The following is an 18,817-nucleotide window of genomic DNA, read 5'->3' as shown; positions in this document are numbered from 1 at the left end:
ATCCCCAGAGCCTTCTCTTCTCCAGGCTGAACAGCCCCAGCTCTCTCAGCCTGTCTCCAGAGCAGAGGGGCTCCAGCCCTCTGAGCATCTCCGTGGCCTCCTCTGGACTCGCTCCAACAGCTCCGTGTCCTTCTTCTGTTGGGGGCCCCAGAGCTGGACACAGCACTGCAGGGGGGTCTCCCGAGAGCGGAGCAGAGGGGCAGAATCCCCTCCCTCGCCCTGCTGGCCATACATATTGAAGCACCTTAACAGTTCCCTTCCTTCCAGGCTATGTTCCAGCCCTATCCCACATCTTCTCTGGAACAAATGCCCACTCTGGCGTAGCTTCCACAAGCTCCTACCTCCATGGATAGTGAAATCCTCCACCGGCACCGAGCTGGCCACTTGACCGATGTGCGTCAAGTCCTCTTCTTTGAGACCGGTGGACGGGCAGGTCATGCTTCGGGGTTGGCCGTCCAGAGTGAAGAAACCTGGAGGAGGAGAAGCAGGTTCCACCAGGTTGTGGGAGCCATGCCCAGCTCCATGTGAAGAGCTCAGGTCATAGAACCACAGAATTGTTTTGGTTGGAAAGGACCTTTAAGATCGAGTCCAACCACTAAACCAGCACTGCCAAGGCCACCACTAACCCATGTCCCTCAGCACCACATCTACACGGCTTTTAAATCCCCCCAGGGATGGGGACTCCACCACTGCCCTGGGCAGCCTGTGCCAGTGCTTGACAACCCCTTCCATGGTGAAATTGTCCCTGATCTCCAATCTAAACCTCCCCTGGGGCAACCTGAGGCCATTTCCTCTTGTCCTGTCGCTTGTTCCCTGGGAGAAGAGACCGACCCCCCTTGCTACACCCTCCTTTCAGGCAGTTGTAGAGAGCGAGAAGGTCTCCCCTCAGCCTCCTTTTCTCCAGGCTAAACACCCCCAGGTCCCTCAGCTGCTCCTCACAAGCTCTCCAGACCCTTCTCCTTGTGCTCCAGACCCTTCACCAGCCCCGTTGCCCTTCTCTGGACTCGCTCCAGCACCTCAAGGTCTTTCTTGTCATGAGGGACCTAAAACTGCACCCAGGATTCGAGGTGCGGCCTCACCAGTGCCGAGTCCAGGGGGACGATCCCTGCCCTGGTCCTGCTGGCCACACTAGTGCTGGTACATGGTCATGGACACCCTCAAGCAAGAGTGGGGATGCCAGGAGCGGAGAGCATCACCCTACCTTCCCACCAGAGTGATTTACTAGAAAACAGCCGCCATGGCTCTAGAGAAGCCAAGCTCTTTGCTAGGGACCTCCAAAACATGGTTAGCAACTTACCAGGCCAGGGTGAGTCCAGCCAGTGCTTGATGTGCAAGATCTTTTCATCTTTGGATCTCGCATGGGCCTCCTCGCAGATCTTGTCATACTTGGCAATTTCTTCCTGAAAGGCAGAACCAAGAGGCGGAAAAGCGTTAGCGAGGGGGTCTCCAAACGAGGTGCCGAGCCTGGGGGACTCGGAGTAAGCTTGTGAGGGTGCTGGAGGGCACGGCTGGTCCCCACAGCAGCCCAGGGCCCCACAGCTCAGCCTTAGAGAGCAGAGCTGCTCCTGGAGCCCCTGTCCCCAAAGAGACAGCTCTACTGCCGTCCGAACCAACAACTCACATTCATAGAATCACAGAATCGCAGACTGGTTTGGGTTGGAAGGGACCTTAAAGCCCATCTCATTCCAACCCCCTGCCACGGGCAGGGACACCTTCCACCAGACCAGGTTGCTCCCAGCCCCATCCAACCTGGCCTTGAACACTGCCAGGGAGGGGGCAGCCACAGCTTCTCTGGGCAACCTGGGCCAGGCTCTCACCACCCTCACAGCAAAGAATTTCTTCCTCAGATCTCATCTCAATCTCCCCTCTTTCAGTTTAAAACCGTTCCCCCTCGTCCTGTCACTCCATGCCCCTGTAAAAAGCCCCTCTCCAGCTTTCCTGTAGCCCCTTCAGGCACTGCAAGGTGCTAGAAGGTCTCCCTGGAGCCTTCTCTTCTTCAGGCTGAACAGCCCCAGCTCTCTCAGCCTGTCTCCAGAGCAGAGGGGCTACAGCCCTCTGAGCAGCTCCGTGGCCTCCTCTGGACTCGCTCCAACAGCTCCGTGTCCTTCTTCTGTTGGGGCCCAGAGCTGGATGCAGCACTGCAGGGGGGTCTCCCGAGAGTGGAGCAGAGGGGCAGAATCCCCTCCCTCGCCCTGCTGGCCACGCTGCTGGGGATGCAGCCCAGGACACGGGTGGCTTTGGGCTGCCAGCGCACGTTGCCGGCTCATGGTGAGCTTCTCATCACCCATCACCCCAAGTCCTTCTCCTCAGGGCTGCTCTCAATCCATTCTCCGCCCAGCCTGGATTTGTGCTTGGGATCGCCCCGACCCACGTGCAGGACCTTGCCCTTGGCCTTGTTGAACTCCATGTGGTTCGCACAGGCCCAGCTCTCCAGCCTGTCCAGGTCCCTCTCGATGCCATCCCTTCCCTCCAGCGTGGCGACTGCACCGCACAGCTCGGGGTCGTCCCCAAACTCGCTGAGGGCGCACTTGATCCCACTGTCCATGTCCCCACCAAAGATCTTAAACAGGACCGGTCCCAACCCTGACCCGTGAGGAACGCCACTCGTCACTGGTGCCCCCTTGGCCATCGAGCCGTTGACCGTAACTCTCTGAGTGCGACCATCCAGCCATTCCGTATCCCCCGAGTGCTCCATCCGTCAAGGCCGTGTCTCTCCAGTTTAGAGACAAGGATGTCGTGCGGGACAGTGTCAAATGCTTTGGTAGACGACATCAGTCCCTCATTCAACCCTAAAGATGCTCCGAAGTGGTACCGGGGCAAGGAAGAGCCGGCAGAGCTGCTGCCACGCTTGCTGCCAGGGCAGCAGAGCCAGGGCTGGGGACCTGCCCCAGATACCCCGAGGCCACAGCGAGCCCAGGCACTGCAGAGCCCATCTCTCCCCGGGGTCCCAGCCGTGCCGCAGTGGCTCAGCACCACGTGGTCTGTGCTGCAGCGATCCCAGGGCAATCCTTGAACTAGATGTTCCTGTGCTGTTCAGAGCTGGCACGGTCCAAGGACGAGCACCCAAGCCCATCTCTGCCGGGTCTGCGGTGCTCACCCAACCCTAGCAGAGCTCTGCCACCTTTAGGTGACAAGGACAAGCAGACACGGGCCCTGTCACATCGTTCACACCCAGATGCCGCCCACAGTTTTCCTCCCAGGCCCCGAGGGGTCGGTACCTCGTACTCCAGCTGATTTACCACCCCCTGGGAAATCAGCAGCTCTGCGTATTTCTGCAGCACCGGCTTCTGTTTCCGGATCTGTTTGTACATCAGGGGCTGCGTGAACATGGGTTCGTCCATCTCGTTGTGACCGTTACGCCTGTAACAAACCTGTCGGGAAGGGAAAAAGTGTTTGAAAGCAACGGCTTGAGGTCAGAAGCACCTGGGTCTGTGCTAGGAAGGGTCTGAAACAGCCCAGGAGGGACCCAAGCGTGTCCTCCCCAACACAGGGATGTCCACACAGGGACAGTTTCGCCTCTCCAAGTGCTATTACAGCCTCGTTGCCTTGCTTTACACCACCTCCTCCCTCCTCTCACAAGCCCTGAAGAGAAACCTCAGCTTCCACAAAATACACCCCAGGAGGCACCAGCGAGCAGCCACAGCTTGAGGGTAAAGCCTCGCGACACATTCCTCACCAAATCCACCACCACGTCCTTATGGAAGGTGCTTCTCCACTCCGCTGCCACGTTGCACACGTAGACAACGGCCTCCGGGTCGTCGGCGTTGACGTGGAAAATGGGCGCGTTCACCACACGGGCGACGTCGGTCGGGTACGGGGAGGAACGGGCCATGCGGGGGTCTGTCGTGAAGCCGATCTGTAGCGGGCGAGAGGGAACAGGAGCAGCACAGAGGTCAGGATTTGGAACACGGCTCTGTTTTTCCTCATGTTTATGTGGAACGTCCTGTGTTCCAGCTTGCACCCGTTGCCCCTTGTCCTGTCAATGGATGTCACTGAGAAGAGCCTGGCTCCATCCTCATGACACTTGCCCTTTACATATTTATAAACATTAATGAGGTCACCCCTCAGTCTCCTCTTCTCCAAGGTAAGGAGACCCAGCTCCCTCAGCCTCTCCTCACAAGGGAGATGTTCCACTCCCTTAATCACCTTCATGGCTCTGTGCTGGACTCTCTCTAGCAGTTCCCTGTCCTTCTTGAACTGAGGGGCCCAGAACTGGACACAATATTCCAGATGCAGCCTCACCAGGGCAGAGTAGAGGGGGAGGAGAACCTCTCTTGACCTGCTAACCACACCCCTTCTAATACACCCCAGGAGGCCATTGGCCTTCTTGGCCACAAGGGCACATTGCTGGCTCATGGCCATCCTGCTGTCCCTAAGTGATCTCGCACGCTGAGCATCAGGTTGCGCCACCTCTGTGCCAGGCTGGACTCAAAAGCTGCTCCCGTTGAGCAGCTGGGCATAAAGTCCCCCCTGCCAACCCCATGGCTCCTGCCAAGAACATCGGCTGGGAAACAGCGACTGCCCGCTGCCAGCTGCCATCCAGACCCAAGCCTGCAGAGGCTGGTCTGTGACGGACCCCACGGACGCAGGGGATTTGCTCCTCACCTGGTTGTTCACCACAACGTGCACGGTGCCATGGGTGGTGTAGGAAGGCAGGTCGCTCAAGTGGAACGTCTCATACACGATGCCCTGGCCAGCGAAAGCGGCATCTCCGTGCAGGAGGATGGACATCACCTGGGAGACAGGAAGGAACGGCAGTCAGGAGGGGCTCTGCGGGGACGGACTGGGGACCCGGACCGCTCCTGCAGTGGTGGGGCAGCCACCAGGAAAGGGCCCAGGCCTCACTCCATGAGCCTTCGGTGTCCCAGAAAGGACACAGAATCACAGAATCAATGAGGTTGGAAGAGCCCTCTGGGATCATCGAGTCCAACCGTTGCCCTGACACCACCATGGCAACTAGACCAGGGCACTAAGTGCCATGTCCAGGCTTTTCTTAAACCCCTCCAGAGATGGTGACTCCACCACCTCCCTGGGCAGCCCCTTCCAGTGTCTAATGACCCTTGCTGAGAAGAAATGCTTCCTGATGTCCAACCTGACCCTCCCCTGGCGAAGCTTGAGGCTGTGTCCTCTTGTCCTATCGCTGGTTGCCTGGGAGAAGAGGCCAACTCCCACCCCGCTACAACCTCCCTTCAGGTAGTTGTAGACTGCAATAAGGTCACCTCTGAGCCTCCTCTTCTCCAGGCTAAACACCCCCAGCTCCCTCAGCCGTTCCTCGGAGGTCAGACCCTCCAGACCCTTCACCAGCTTGGTCGCCCTCCTCTGCACTCGCTCCAACAGCTCAACATCTCTCTTGAAGTGCGGGGCCCAGAACTGGGACCCAGACACGGAGCAGCTCGTCAACGCATCCAATGTTTTCTCGGGGATTGGAGTGGAGCTGCCCATGGCTGGCAGGGCCGCCGGGGAGAAGGCTGTGGCCACCAGTTCTCCCCCGAGCAAGAGCAGCACGCTCGAGGCACCTCGACTGGGCAGCGAGACGGCACCCAGCACACAGCGGCTGGGAGGCGAGTCCCATTCCCAAACACCCAGAGAATCACAGAATCCCAGCCTGGTTGGGGTCGGAAGGGCCCTCTGAGATCCCCCAGCCCAACCCCTGTCAAAGCAGGGTCACCCACAGCACGTTGCACAAGGTCGTGTCCAGGCAGGTTTGAATATCTCCAGAGAAGGAGACTCCCCCCTCCCTGGGCAGCCTGTGCCAGGGCTCTGGCACCCTCACAGTGAAGAAGTTTTTCCTCACATTGAGATGGAATTTCCCGTGTCTCAGTTTGTGCCCATTGCCCCTTGTCCTGTCGCTGGGCACCACTGAGGAGAGTCTGGCCCCATCCCCTTGACACCCGCCCCTGAGGTATCTGTGAGCATTGATAAGATCCCCCCTCAGTCTGCTCTTCTCCAGCTGAACAGCCCCAGCTCCCTCAGCCTCTCCTCGTAGCAGAGATGCTCCAGCCCTCTGACCATCTCCGTACCCCTCCGCTGGACTCTCTCCAGTAGTTCCTTGTCTCTCTTGAACTGCGGGGCCCAGAACTGGACCCAGTTACTCCAGGCGTGGCCTCACCAGGGCAGCGTAGAGGGGGAGGAGAACCTCCCTCGACCTGCTGCCCACACTCTTCCTCACGCACCCCAGGACACCATTGCCCTTCCTGGCCCCGAGGGCACCTTGTTGGCTCACGGGGAACTTGGTGTCCCCCAGAACTCCCTTCTCTGCTGCTTCCCAGCAGGTCACCCCCAGCCTGTACCGGTGCATGGGGTTACTTCTCCCGAGGTGCAGGACCCTACACTTGCCTTTGCTGAACTTCACGAGGTTCCCACCCTTCTCAAAGCAAAGCCTAATTCTAACTGGGGAAGATGAGGAAAAAGCCCCTTTCCCCCACGCTTTCACCCCGTCAGACCCCTGGGCAGGAGCCGGGCCAGGAGCTCGCTCCGCCTTCGGTGACGTTACTTTGCCGTCGTACCCGAGGGCTGGCTGCCAGACGAGGACACAGTTTGTCTATTTATATCCAGCCCTCGGGGTGTAGGAGGACAAGAAGCATTTTTGCTCTCACCTTTCCACTTCTTGGCGTCACACCCCAAATAAAACCCCCCAGCCCAGCCCAGCTCCCACCTGGGTGCAGGTGCTGGGTGCCACCTCCAGCTTCCCCAGCCCCAGGAATGGTTCTCCCTGGTCACGTTGAGATCCTTCAGCTTGAGGCTCCTACAGCCAAGCCCCTCGAGCTGTGACACTCGGGGTGGCTTTCGGGAGCGCCCCTTATCTCCCTGCTCTCCACCCAGGGGGTTGGGGTGTGCTGCACCCCACAGCCTGGCTGAGCCGGTCGCTCAGAGATGGAAGCAGCAATGGGAGCCCAGGGTGGGTGAGCCCCTACCAACGTTGTCCCCAAAGGCAGCAGAGAAGGATGGGGGAGCAAAGTCAGGGTGACAGCAGGGGAAGGGGCACGGCAAACAAAAACCAGCTGGGTTTCTTCGCTCTCCCACCAGCCTGCCTCTCACCAAACCCCATCCAGCCCAGGCCACTTCACTGTGGGCATCTCAGCACCACTCACCTTCTTCCCTTCTGTGTCCCCGGAGTAAAACTGCTCTGCTTTAGTCTTGCCTTGAACCACAGGATCAGCTGCCTCCAAGTGCGAAGGGTTTGCCACCAAGGAAAGGGTGATGTTCCTGTCGGTGACGCGGTTAATGCGCCGGTGGTACATTCCCAGGTGGTACTTCACATCACCGGAGCCCTGACGGAGGGGAGAGGAAAGGAGAGTCATGGAGCTGTTGGAGCGAGTCCAGAGGAGGCCACGGAGATGCTCAGAGGGCTGGAGCCCCTCTGCTCTGGAGACAGGCTGAGAGAGCTGGGGCTGTTCAGCCTGGAGAAGAGAAGGCTCCGGGGAGACCTTCTAGCACCTTCCAGTGCCTGAAGGGGCTACAGGAAAGTGGGAGAGGGGCTTTTTACAAGGACATGGAGTGATGGGACGAGGGGGAATGGTTTTAAACTGAAAGAGGGGAGATTGAGATGAGATCTGAGGAAGAAATTCTTTGCTGCGAGGGTGGTGAGACCCTGGCCCAGGTTGCCCAGAGAAGCTGTGGCTGCCCCCTCCCTGGCAGTGTTCAAGGCCAGGCTGGATGGGGCTGGGAGCAACCTGGGCTGGTGGAAGGTGTCCCTGCCTGTGGTGGGGGGGTTGGAACAAGATGGGCTTTGAGGTCCCTTCCAACCCAAATCAGTCTGTGATTCTGTGCGAGTCACCCCCAGGAACGCGAGCAGCTTTTGGGACAGGGAAGGAGACCTGAGGCAGGGTGGTGCTGACCCCAGGGGCTGGAAAAAGGGGGGCATTTTCGGGAGGCACTGGCAGAAAGCAGCAGGCACTCACTTTAGGAGCTGACCTGGCATTCAGCAAGGCAAAAGTTGCCTGTTTGAGGCACCAAACTGCCAACAAACCTCAGGCACTTGTCAAGCCTGTCTAGGTGAGGTTCTAGGCGCAGGGGAAGAAATAAGTGTGGTGGGTTTGGGGAAGACGCTGGCAAACAGAGCTGGGATAACGCTCACCCAAGCAGTACAACCGGCCCTGGCACCACTTGTACTACGCTGCAGCTCCCTGTCAGGGCACCTCGATGACCCAGGCTGCTGCTTTCTCACCCCAAAACCCCACCTGAAGGGCACGGCAGGATAAAGCCAGCCCAGCCCAGCTCTCCAAAAGCCAAATCATCCCGTTTATGGTGCTGGAAGCTCCGGAGCACGAGTGCATCGCAGCAACAGAGGCTGCGGCACAAGCGATTCGAGCCTTGGGGCTTTTGGAGCTGCTTTAGGGCCCCATACGGGGACCAGGGGCTGCTGCAAGGGTACAAGCCAACTTCTGCTCCTGGCCACCTTGCCTTCATCTCGTCCTTAGCATCAAGCTTCACCAGGGGAGGTTCAGGTTGGACATTAGGAAGCATTTCTTCTCAGCAAGGGTCATTAGCCATTGGAAGGGGCTGCCCAGGGAGGTGGTGGAGTCACCATCTCTGGAGGGGTTTAAGAACTTAGTGCCCTGGTCTAGTTGCCGTGGTGGTGTCAGGGCAATGGTTGGACTCGATGATCCCAGAGGGCTCTTCCAACCTCATTGAGTCTGTGATTCTGTTCACCTCAAGGCTGCTGTACGCCCATGGAGAGCTCACGCTGCATGGTCACAGACTTGGGGGACCGCACGGGGACAGGCGACAGCAACGTGCTACAGGCAGAGGAGGACACTCACCTCATCAGCAGCCTCCAGCTTGGAGTCGAACTGGCAGAAGATCTGCTCCAGCTCTTTCCTGATCACGTTGGCGAGAACATTCAGGCGTCCCCTGCAAAAGCGAGACCGTCGTTGGCAACCAGCAGCGCCAGCCTGGCATGGAGCACTGACGGTGACCTGCCATCCCCCCTCGTCACGCAGAGGCGGTGTGACAACCCCACACCTCTCACGACAGCTGTAGGGTCAGCCGGGGAGGGGGCTCTGTGGTTTCACCCGAGACCGCAGACCCCTCAGCACGGGGATGGACTGGCTGCCACTGCATAGAATCGTTTTGGTTGGAAAAGGACCTTTAAGCTCATCAAGTCCAACCGTTACCCCAGCACTGCCAAGGCCACCACTAACCCATGGCCCTCAGCACCACATCTACACAGCTTTTAAATCCCCCCAGGGACAGGGACTCCACCACTGCCCTGGGCAGCCTGTGCCAGCGCTTGACAACCCTTTCCATGGAGAAATTGTCCCTGATCTCCAACCTAAACCTCCCCTGGGGCAACTTGAGGCCGGTTCCTCTCATCCTGTCACTCCTTTTCTCCAGGCTAAACCCCCCCAGGTCCCTCAGCCGCTCCTCACAAGCTCTCCAGACCCTTCTCCTTGTGCTCCAGACCCTTCACCACCTCCGTTGCCCTTCTCTGGACTCGCTCCAGCACCTCGAGGTCTTTCTTGTCGTGAGCAGCATCCCAACCGCTGCCCCAGAGCGGGCAGGCTGAATCCTGCTCTGGGATCCCAGCTCTGCCCCTTGAGCTACCCCCCTTCTTCCAGATGAATTTACAAAAGAGCTGGAGCTGAAAACACCGTGATGAGCAGAGAGAAGCCAAGGCCTGAGCTCTCCAGCCAAGGTTCACCACCAGCCAAACCCAGGTTAGGTGATGGCAGAAACCAGTGTGCCCTCCAGTACCGAACCCCGGCAGCATCCCCCTCCTCCGTGCCCCAAGCACCGCCGCGGAGGGAGGCAGGGTTACCTGTGGGGCATCCCCATGATAACATAATCCACTCCCTTCTCACTCGACTTATCGATAATGGTCTTTAAGGCTGGAATCAACACCTCGCAGCCCTCCAGACCGAAACGCTTCTCCGAAGACCATTTCCGATGGAGGAACTCCTCAAACCTGGAAGGCAAAGGGAGAGAGGGATCTGTGCCAGGGCTCCAGCTGAGGGCAGAAACCAGAGAAAGGATGGGGAGCGCACCAAGGGAGCCACAGCACCCAACAATGCTTAAACAGGCATCACGCAGCAGCCTGAGAGCCTTCCCGGTCACCCTGGTCTCCTCCCGCAGAGCCCGGCTGGCTGCTCCCCCACCCCGACACTGTGCTGCATTTAAACCTTTATTTTTAGACCTTTTCTTTCAGCATCATCCATGTTTTCAGGGCTTTTTGCCAGCACCTGAGCCTGCCAGACCCTGCTGATGAAGTCGACCGTGACAGATGACGTCAAGATGTGACTCAGGTGGTGACCGCGTCGCTCCAGCTGGGAGCTGAGCACAGCGAGGGGAGATGAGGGGAAGGTGAAGAGCGTCCCGGGGTACCTGGTAGAGCGGACCAGCCTGGCCAACAGCGTGCGTTTCTCTTCGTTGGTGAACTGCATGATGCCGGGGGTCTCAAACTTCTGCCGGATCCACTGGCACTGCTCCAGGTCGTTGATGAACATGAACTCCACGCCGATGTGCTGGCAGTATGCCATCTGCACCCCCGCACCCCGACGGGAGAAAAAGGGCCGTGAGACAACAGCCAGGGCTTCAGCACCTCCTCGTCCCCCCATAAAGACCGGCACGTGCGGCATCAATTGAACCACGGGGCCAGGGACTCTTCCATTCCCCTCTTAAACCTTGCAGCAAGACACCAAGCAGCAGAGACACAACCCCTCCTGCCCGGCAGCCGCACTGTCGGCAAGTGCTGCCTGCGATGGGACCCCCGAGCACTGCGCCAGCCCCGTTTCAGGACCCTGCTTTGAGCTGTTCTCCCAGGAAAGGGGATGCTGCAAGGGACGTCCCGGGATGCTGCAGGGCAGCACGTGACCCAGCATCAAAATGTTTAATTCCCTTTCCCCGAGGGGCACAGGATAAGACCCTCGCGTCCTTCACATCCACCTCGGAGGGAAGATTTTTTCCCCTCTCGGTGCCATCAGCTGTGACCCACAACCCCACGTTGGATGGCAGGGAGAGAATCAGCAAGAGAACCTCCCCCCCAGAAAAGAAGGAGCCTGTTTTCACAGCTTATCTAAGACGTTGACGCAGTTTTGCTTCTCCCAAGGTCAATCTGTCTCGGCAGAGACCATCTGAGCGCGCCTGGGAGCCGTCTGCGCTCCCAGACCGGGCACAGCAGGGTAGGAAATTTGGCAGGAAAAGCAAACCAGCTGCAAGAGCTGGAAACCCCAGGCTGGAGCTGCTCCTGCACTGAGACCCTCCAAGGGACCCCCACGCAGGGCAGCAGCAACACGGCAGCTCACGGAGGGGGGTATCGCCTGCCTCCAGCCCGCTCCTGTGCTCTCCCAGCACCATTTGCTGCTTTAAACTGGAAAATAGAGCTGGAGAGGTTTCCAAAAATGCAATATTTAGTGGCCTGGGGTTCGCTCCACCTTGGGTACACCAAATGTGTTGCCCCACTGCAGCATGAAGCTGGAGGCGATCAGAGATGACCAGGTAACACGGGGCAGCTGCTACGAGCGGGGGCAAGCGCTGAGGAGCAGCTCCCAACCTGAAAAGCTTAAAATCTACAGGTTGGCCCAAGCTGGGGGCAGCAGCAGGGCCCAGGACCTTCAAAAAGCAACTGCTCTGCCCCGACCCCGGGGCTGCGAACAGGACTCACGCAGCCCTTCCCCTGCCCTCCTCACCTCCAGGCGACGGATGATTTCCCGGAGCGGAAGAGCCGATTCATTTCCACCGATGAATGTGGTTGTGGGCAAGTGGAAGACCTTGTCGAGGTCAGATTCATCCAACCCGTAAAAGCCTGTAGGATTTTTCATGGGTGGGACAAGCGAAAGCAAGAGAGAGAAGGAAGGAAGGCGGACGGGGACACGCCGTCACGCAGGGACGTTTGGGAGAGGTGGGGAAGGGCCAAAAAAAAGAAAAAAAGCAGCATAAAACCAAAAATAAGCATGAAGGAGGTTTATATGGATAAAAACCAAGCCGTAATTAAACAAAAAGACATGAAGCGCAGAACAACAAGGTTATTACGGAAGGTAACGGAGGACACGAAAACACAAAGCAATATATATACACATGTAAATTGGTAATTAAAATCCAGGGTGAGAGTCAGGAAGTTTGTAGCCCCAAGAACGCGGGGAAAAAAAAAAAAGACACCATAAATTATAACAGAGGGGAGAGAAAAATACAGACGAATCGAGGAGTCACCGAGCACAAGAGAGGTGTCGTCACACGGTGGGAATTAAAAACGAAGAGTCAACGCGGAGAAGGAAACGGTTAAACAGACAAAACCCCAAAGAGGGAGAGAAAGAGAAGCAAGAAAGAGAAAAACCGGCGTCAGGGCGCTGCGACGGACTCTCCTGAATAGCTCAGCCCGGGAGCGGGGCGGCCAGCCGGCCCCTCAGCAGGTTTTGCTGCCCTCGTTCAATTAACCACCTTTTAATTAAGGGTTTAGCCGAGCTCTGCTCAGCAAACCCCTTCCTTTTTGGTGCTGGTACCTCGTGGTTTGTAGGCAGCTCCTAAGTGGGCGCCCGGGGAAGGTGCTGAGCAGGACTGGGAGCCGAACGTGGGGTTTTAGAGGTGAAACCTCCAACACCTGGTGCTGTTACAGGTCCCTGCCAGGCCCCGCAGCAGCTCCACGGCACCCCAAAGCCATCGGAGGGGGGCTGAAGCTCATGGTTGTCTTTGGGGAAACTGAGGCACGGAGGAGGAGGAGGGTCAATGAACTCGCTGGACCGATGCAGCAAGGCAGAAGCAGAGCGGGGAAGGGGACTGAGGAGTCCCAAGGCCCTTTCGAAGCAGAAGCTTGGCTGGAAGCGGGGCAGACGAGCAGAGCTGCCAAGTTTCAAGCTGGTTTCTAACCCAGGGCAGGAGCCCCAGAGGAGGTCCTTGCCTTGCAAGGTCAAAAGAATCATTTCCACCAACAAAAATAGGTTTGTTTGCATTAAAAGGGTGACCCAGCTCCCTCCAAACCAGCCCAACACCCCAACTGGGGTCTCCTTTAGGGAGGGTGCGGGGGATGCCACCGCCTAAAGGCCGCAGGGCGGCGTAACCCACCTTCCTTCGGGCAAAGGGAGGCAGAAATCGGCCCCTCCAGAGCTGACCCTCCTTGAACTTGATCTTAAAAAGAGCCTACCCCTCGCTCGCCGGTCAGGAACGAGCTGGAGACAGGGCTGGCCACGGCTGGTCCCTGCGCGGCCTCGAGGACGGCGCTTGCCGGAGGCTGGGGACACCCCACAGCAAGCCCGGAGCGGAGGTTTTCCTTGGTGCCGCTGCCGTCCACCCCCTCCTCTGCCCACATCACCCTCCTGGACGCTGCCAGACCCTGGAGAAGGAGGAAGCCAGTGCCCGGGGAGCTCAGCTCCGGAGCCGCGCTGCCGCGGGAGCGCTGAACCGCGGCTGGCAGGAGCTGAGGGTTTGGCCCCGCGGCTCCAGGACTCCTCCACGGTTCCCATCCGAGCAGAAGCCCTGGAGAGAGGCGGCGTTAGGACGGAGCATCCCAGTCAAGCCGCTGGCTGGAGGTTTCGGGGAAGCCTCGGTAACTCGCTGCGGCTCCCAGCCCCACGGCGCAGGGTTTGGGTTTGAAGCCTCGGGCGCGCTTTGCGGGAGGCGTTCGATTTTACAAGGAGTTTTCAGGGCTCTAAACATCTCTGCTTCTGCTTTGCTGCAGCCTGCCAGCTCTTTTTTTGATGGTGCTCAGTATTTATAGGCAGCAATACCATCAGATGTGGTGGGGGATGAGCCGCCAAACCTTCACCGCGACAAAACCAGGGCAGAGGCAGGAGAGAGGGTGGATTTTTAGGAGAATCGAATCAACCAGGGGAGATTGAGGCCTCGTAAAATGAACGTTCACAATAAAACATGTACTCCAGGCATGCAAACACACAGGAGGGAAAAGGCTCTAAGCTGGGGATCTCTACAGGTGAAGCATCACTAACCAAGCACCTACATGGAGACTTTTAGCGGGATAAATTAAAAATAAACACGTTACAAAACTCAAGAGTGGTGCGAGACGGGAGGGGACAGCTTTACCGGCTTGGTTCATGCCCAGAATAACCTATTCAAAGAGAGTCCTGCACTCCAGAGGGTTAAAGGCTCATTAATTGCATACCTCCTACTGTTAACACTCTCAGCCGCTCCTTGAATACTGCGAGATCTGGGGTGGGCAGGGAAAGGGGTGCAGAAAGGGAGAAGATAGAGAGACGCAGTCAAAGTTAGTTAAAAAAAAAAAAGAAAAAAAAACCACAACCTGGAACAGTGAAAACTAGTCGTGGAAAGCACAAGTCAAAAAAAAATACAGTATTTAAAATACAGTTCAAAACCATTAGAGGCAGAAGGGTGGGACGGAGGATGACTACACGCTAGGTGGAAAAGAAAATCCCCGTGGGAAGTCTGGCAAGAGGAGGGAGGAGGAGTAGGGAGGGGGACGGGGGCATCAGACACTGGGGAGCAGTTGAGCTGCATGGTTTGAGACCTCCTCTCACATGGACACCTGGGATGGGAGAGGGAGACAGCCCGGCACGGCGTCTTCACCTGCTACGACCAAAAGGCACCTTCCCTACGACCAAGAGGCAGGTATCTTCTCGCCACGCTGTGCCAAGGGGAGCGTTATCCTCTGCAGAGCAGGGAACTGCCTCCCACCACCATCTGCTCCCGGTGGGTTTTGCTCTGCTCCTCGCTGCTGGGAGGATTTCAAGGTCACCCCCAAGGAGGCACCGCTGCTGCCCACGCACAGGCAGGAGGGTGTTAATGAGGAGGCTGTTAATGAGGAAGACCAAGGGTGAGGCAGGCACGCACAACACCGTCAGCTCTGCGGAGAAGGACCTGGGAGTTCTGGGGGACACCAAGTTCCCCGTGAGCCAACAAGGTGCCCTCGGGGCCAGGAAGGGCAACAGTGTCCTGGGATGCGTGAGGAAGAGTATGGGCAGCAGGTCAAGGGAGGTTCTCCTGCCCCTCTACACTGCCCTGGTGAGGCTACATCTGGAGTAACTGGGTCCAGTTCTGGGCCCCGCAGTTCAAGAGAGACAAGGAACTACTGGAGAGAGTCCAGTGGAGGGGTACGGAGACGGTCAGAGGGCTGGAGCATCTCTGCTGCGAGGAGAGGCTGAGGGGGCTGGGGCTGTTCAGCTAGAGAAGAGCAGACTGAGGGGGGATCTTATCAATGCTCACAGATACCTCAGGGGGGGTGTCAAGGGGATGGGGCCAGACTCTTCTCAGTGGTGCCCAGCGACAGGACAAGGGGCAATGGGCACAAACTGAAACATGGGAAGTTCCACCTGAATATGAGGAAAAACTTCTTCACTGTGAGGGTGCCAGAGCTCTGGCACAAGCTGCCCAGGGAGGGGGGGAGTCTCCTTCTCTGGAGATATTCAAACCCGCCTGGACGTGACCCTGTGCAACGTGCTGTGGGTGATCCTGCTTTGGCAGGGGTTGGGCTGGATGATCTCCAGAGGTGCCTTCTGACCCCAGCCAGGCTGGGACTCTGTGACTTCTCGAGCACGCTCAGCGTGGGTGGAAGCGCGGTGACGCCGGGACGGGTGCAGGCAGGGCTGCCGCAGGGTGCGTCACCGGAGCTGAGCTATCTGGCTAGGTTAGTTGACCCGAGTGCCTCAATCTCACCTACAAGAAAGGCTTTGGAAACACTTCTCCTTTTGGTCAGCGGGGAAAAAAATTGTACATTTAGGTGAGACGTTGGGTTAGTGAGGTCTCAAAGCGGGGAAAGGGGAGGAGGCAGCACTCCCAGCGCATCCCCCCGCAGGGGCTCGCCTGGCTTTTCCTGAGCTGGAGGACAATTGCCATCAATTCCCCTGGGCAAGAGGCAGGAGCAGCTGCCTTCCACGGAAAGACAGACAGACAGAGCTCAGACACACACCGCCTTCCACACACCACGTGCTAAGGGATTACTTCCTTGGAGAGCTCACATCAAGCTCCTGCAGTCATCTTGTCCTTGTTTCACACCACTTACCATGCCAGATCAGCTGCAGCAGAAGACCAGGATGAGATTACTTTGTTTAAAAAAGAAAAGCCAAGAGAAAGAGGAATTGGGTGGCTCCAGCCCCACCACTCCCTCAGACCGAGTACCCCCAGGGCGGGTTTTCTCCCCCTTACATTTTCTCCAAAGCTTCATCCAAAGAGAGCTTCCAAACCAGACACAAACCAGTTGCTAAACAAAAGGCAATTGAGAAGAAAGATCAATTTCTGAGATTAACCATGCAGCTCCTTTCAATTCCCAGCACTGCCCGGCCACGGTTGAAGGTGTTGGCAGCAGAGCTCGCCCCACAAAAAGCTGACCTTTAGGGATTCCGCTGCTCAGAAAGAGGAAACAAGATTGTTTCCAAGTCTCAAAACCACTCCTGTCATTAACTGCTCTGTCAAGCGTTAAGAAAGACTCTTTCAAAGCAAAAAAAAAAAAAAAGCCAGCAGGATCTGCTTAGAAATTGGCTTTCTCTGCCCCAAGCAAGCGACACCAGATCTTAGGCTTGGCCGGAGCTCTGCACCAGCACTGCTCTCCTCCCCTCTTGCTGAGCGTTGTTTGCAAGCTATGTTCACCAAATTGTATTTGAAGATGGACCAGATGAGGTTTCCCAGGATGGGGATAGCAGGGCAAAGCCTATTCAGTCATAAATAATGCTTACAGCAAGATAATAAAGCCTCCTCTAATTAGACACGGCCATTTGAATCTGGGGTCCTACCACAGGACACAACCCCAGCGTGAGCGACCAGCTGATACCAGCATAGCTTTGTCCCAGGGCTCGTTACTTCCTACGAATTCATGGATTCCTGGTAATTAAATCAGGAACCCCAGTTGCAGATATCTCAGTATGAAAGCCACAAAGAAACAGAAACTGAGGGCAAATTGCGCCAGACAAATTTGCCGGCCTTCTGCAACGGGGTTACAGCGTTGGTGGATAAGGGAAGAGTGACCGATGTCATCTGCCGGGAGTTGTGCAAATCATTTGACACTGTCCCACACAACATCCTTGGCTCTAAACTGGAGAGACACGGACTTGACGGATGGAGCACTTGGGGGGTACGGAACTGGCTGGATGGTCGCACTCAGAGAGTTACGGTCAACGGCTCGATGGCCAAGGGGGCACCAGTGACGAGTGGCGTTCCTCAGGGGTCGGGATTGGGACCGGTCCTGTTTAACATCTTTGATGGGGACATGGACAGTGGGATCGAGTGCGCCCTCAGCGAGTTTGGGGACGACCCCAAGCTGTGCAGTGCGGTCGCCACGCTGGAGGGAAGGGATGGCATCGAGAGGGACCTGGACAGGCTGGAGAGCTGGGCCTGTGCGAACCGCATGGAGTTTAACAAGGCCAAGGGCAAGGTCCTGCACGTGGGTCGGGGCGATCCCAAGCACAAATCCAGGCTGGGCGGAGAATGGATTGAGAGCAGCCCTGAGGAGAAGGACTTGGGGTGATGGGTGACGAGAAGCTCACCATGAGCCGGCAACGTGCGCTCGCAGCCCAAAGCCACCCGTGTCCTGGGCTGCATCCCCAGCAGCGTGGCCAGCAGGGCGAGGGAGGGGATTCTGCCCCTCTGCTCCGCTCTCGGGAGACCCCCCCTGCAGTGCTGCGTCCAGCTCTGGGGCCCAACAGAAGAAGGACACGGAGCTGTTGGAGCGAGTCCAGACGAGGCCACGGAGATGCTGAGAGGGCTGGAGCCCCTCTGCTCTGGAGACAGGCTGAGAGAGCTGGGGCTGTTCAGCCTGGAGAAGAGAAGGCTCCGGGGAGACCTTCTAGCACCTTCCAGTGCCTGAAGGGGCTACAGGAAAGCTGGAGAGGGGCTTTTTACAAGGGCATGGAGTGACAGGACGAGGGGGAACGGTTTTAAACTGAAAGAGGGGAGATTGAGATGAGATCTGAGGAAGAAATTCTTTGCTGTGAGGGGGTGAGACCCTGGCCCAGGCTGCCCAGAGAAGCTGTGGCTGCCCCCTCCCTGGCAGTGTTCAAGGCCAGGTTGGATGGGGCTGGGAGCAACCTGGGCTGGTGGAAGGTGTCCCTGCCCGTGGCGGGGGGGTTGGAACGAGATGGGCTTTAAGGTCCCTTCCAACCCAAACCAGTCTGTGTGTCTATGACTTACTGAGCAGCACGGTACCTCTGCTCCCCACACCCAGCTCCCACTTCTCTTCAGGGAGAGCCACCGCTGCCACCACCTGCAGCCAGCCAGTGCTGGGTTTCATGCAGACCCTCCTGACCTCTCAAAAGGGAAATACATCTACCAGGCACAGGGCTTGAGGGCTTTCTGCTGCTCTGCTTCAGGACCACAACACCCACAGCAGAGACCAAAAACCCTGAGCTAGAAAATGCTTTCCTCACCCTTTCCTCTCCCCAGCCACTGGAGGTGGCTTCAAAGTCACCTAAAAAAGTCTCCCTGCTCCCCTCACAGTGCCAATTACAAGTACTTGTGTCCTCTCCTGCCCCTGGGTTCACGGCCATCACCTCCCCACCTCTTCCCATCAAAACCTCCGAGGCACAGGGCTTGCTCCAACGCAGAGCCGGTCAGCTCCCAAGGCACAGCCAAGGCTTGGTCCTCCAGACAAGCACATCAGAAGTCCAGACCTCAGGATGAAGCAGCTCCTCCATCATCCAAGCAAGCTGGGACAACCAAAACCTAACCCTTCCCTACCAACTCCCAGTACGGGTAATCCTGTACGAAGGTCCAGCAGGTCCAGGGCTGGTGTGTCCCTGCGCTGGTGGCTGAACGAGGAATCAAGATCGTTGACATGCACCACACGCTCTGATCAGCCGTTTCGGTTGTGCAAGGTTAGTAATCATGACCTCTACTCTACGTTAGAAGCATGCCTCCGGGGCGCCGGCGTGACCACCCTTGGAAAGCACCGGCAAGGTGGAACAGCTCAGCGCCGCGACCTCGC

At 57.6% G+C, this 18,817-nt stretch overlaps 1 protein-coding gene across 2 annotated transcripts in view; it reads right to left on the bottom strand.

Annotated features, from left to right (window-relative positions):
- The window catches only part of OGDH (oxoglutarate dehydrogenase), a 44,959-nt gene that overhangs the window by 4,541 nt on the left and 21,601 nt on the right, over positions 1-18,817 (bottom strand). Inside the window, exons 5-15 of one of the 2 annotated variants that reach the window (XM_068421330.1) lie at positions 14,051-14,095; positions 11,628-11,743; positions 10,324-10,478; positions 9,761-9,907; positions 8,763-8,853; positions 7,092-7,271; positions 4,606-4,734; positions 3,677-3,856; positions 3,219-3,371; positions 1,298-1,400; positions 342-470 (exon numbers count right to left, since the gene is read on the bottom strand). In XM_068421330.1, the coding sequence (XP_068277431.1) occupies positions 342-470; positions 1,298-1,400; positions 3,219-3,371; positions 3,677-3,856; positions 4,606-4,734; positions 7,092-7,271; positions 8,763-8,853; positions 9,761-9,907; positions 10,324-10,478; positions 11,628-11,743; positions 14,051-14,095 (1,428 nt within the window). The remainder of the gene's footprint in view (positions 1-341; positions 471-1,297; positions 1,401-3,218; positions 3,372-3,676; positions 3,857-4,605; positions 4,735-7,091; positions 7,272-8,762; positions 8,854-9,760; positions 9,908-10,323; positions 10,479-11,627; positions 11,744-14,050; positions 14,096-18,817) is intronic. The other variant, XM_068421332.1, reaches the window with a different exon arrangement.

This window comes from Nyctibius grandis, chromosome 33 (genome assembly GCF_013368605.1).
Source record: "Nyctibius grandis isolate bNycGra1 chromosome 33, bNycGra1.pri, whole genome shotgun sequence".
NCBI lineage: Eukaryota > Metazoa > Chordata > Aves > Nyctibiiformes > Nyctibiidae > Nyctibius > Nyctibius grandis.
Note: the sequence above shows the minus strand (reverse complement) of the source record. Positions and strands in the feature narration are given on the sequence as shown.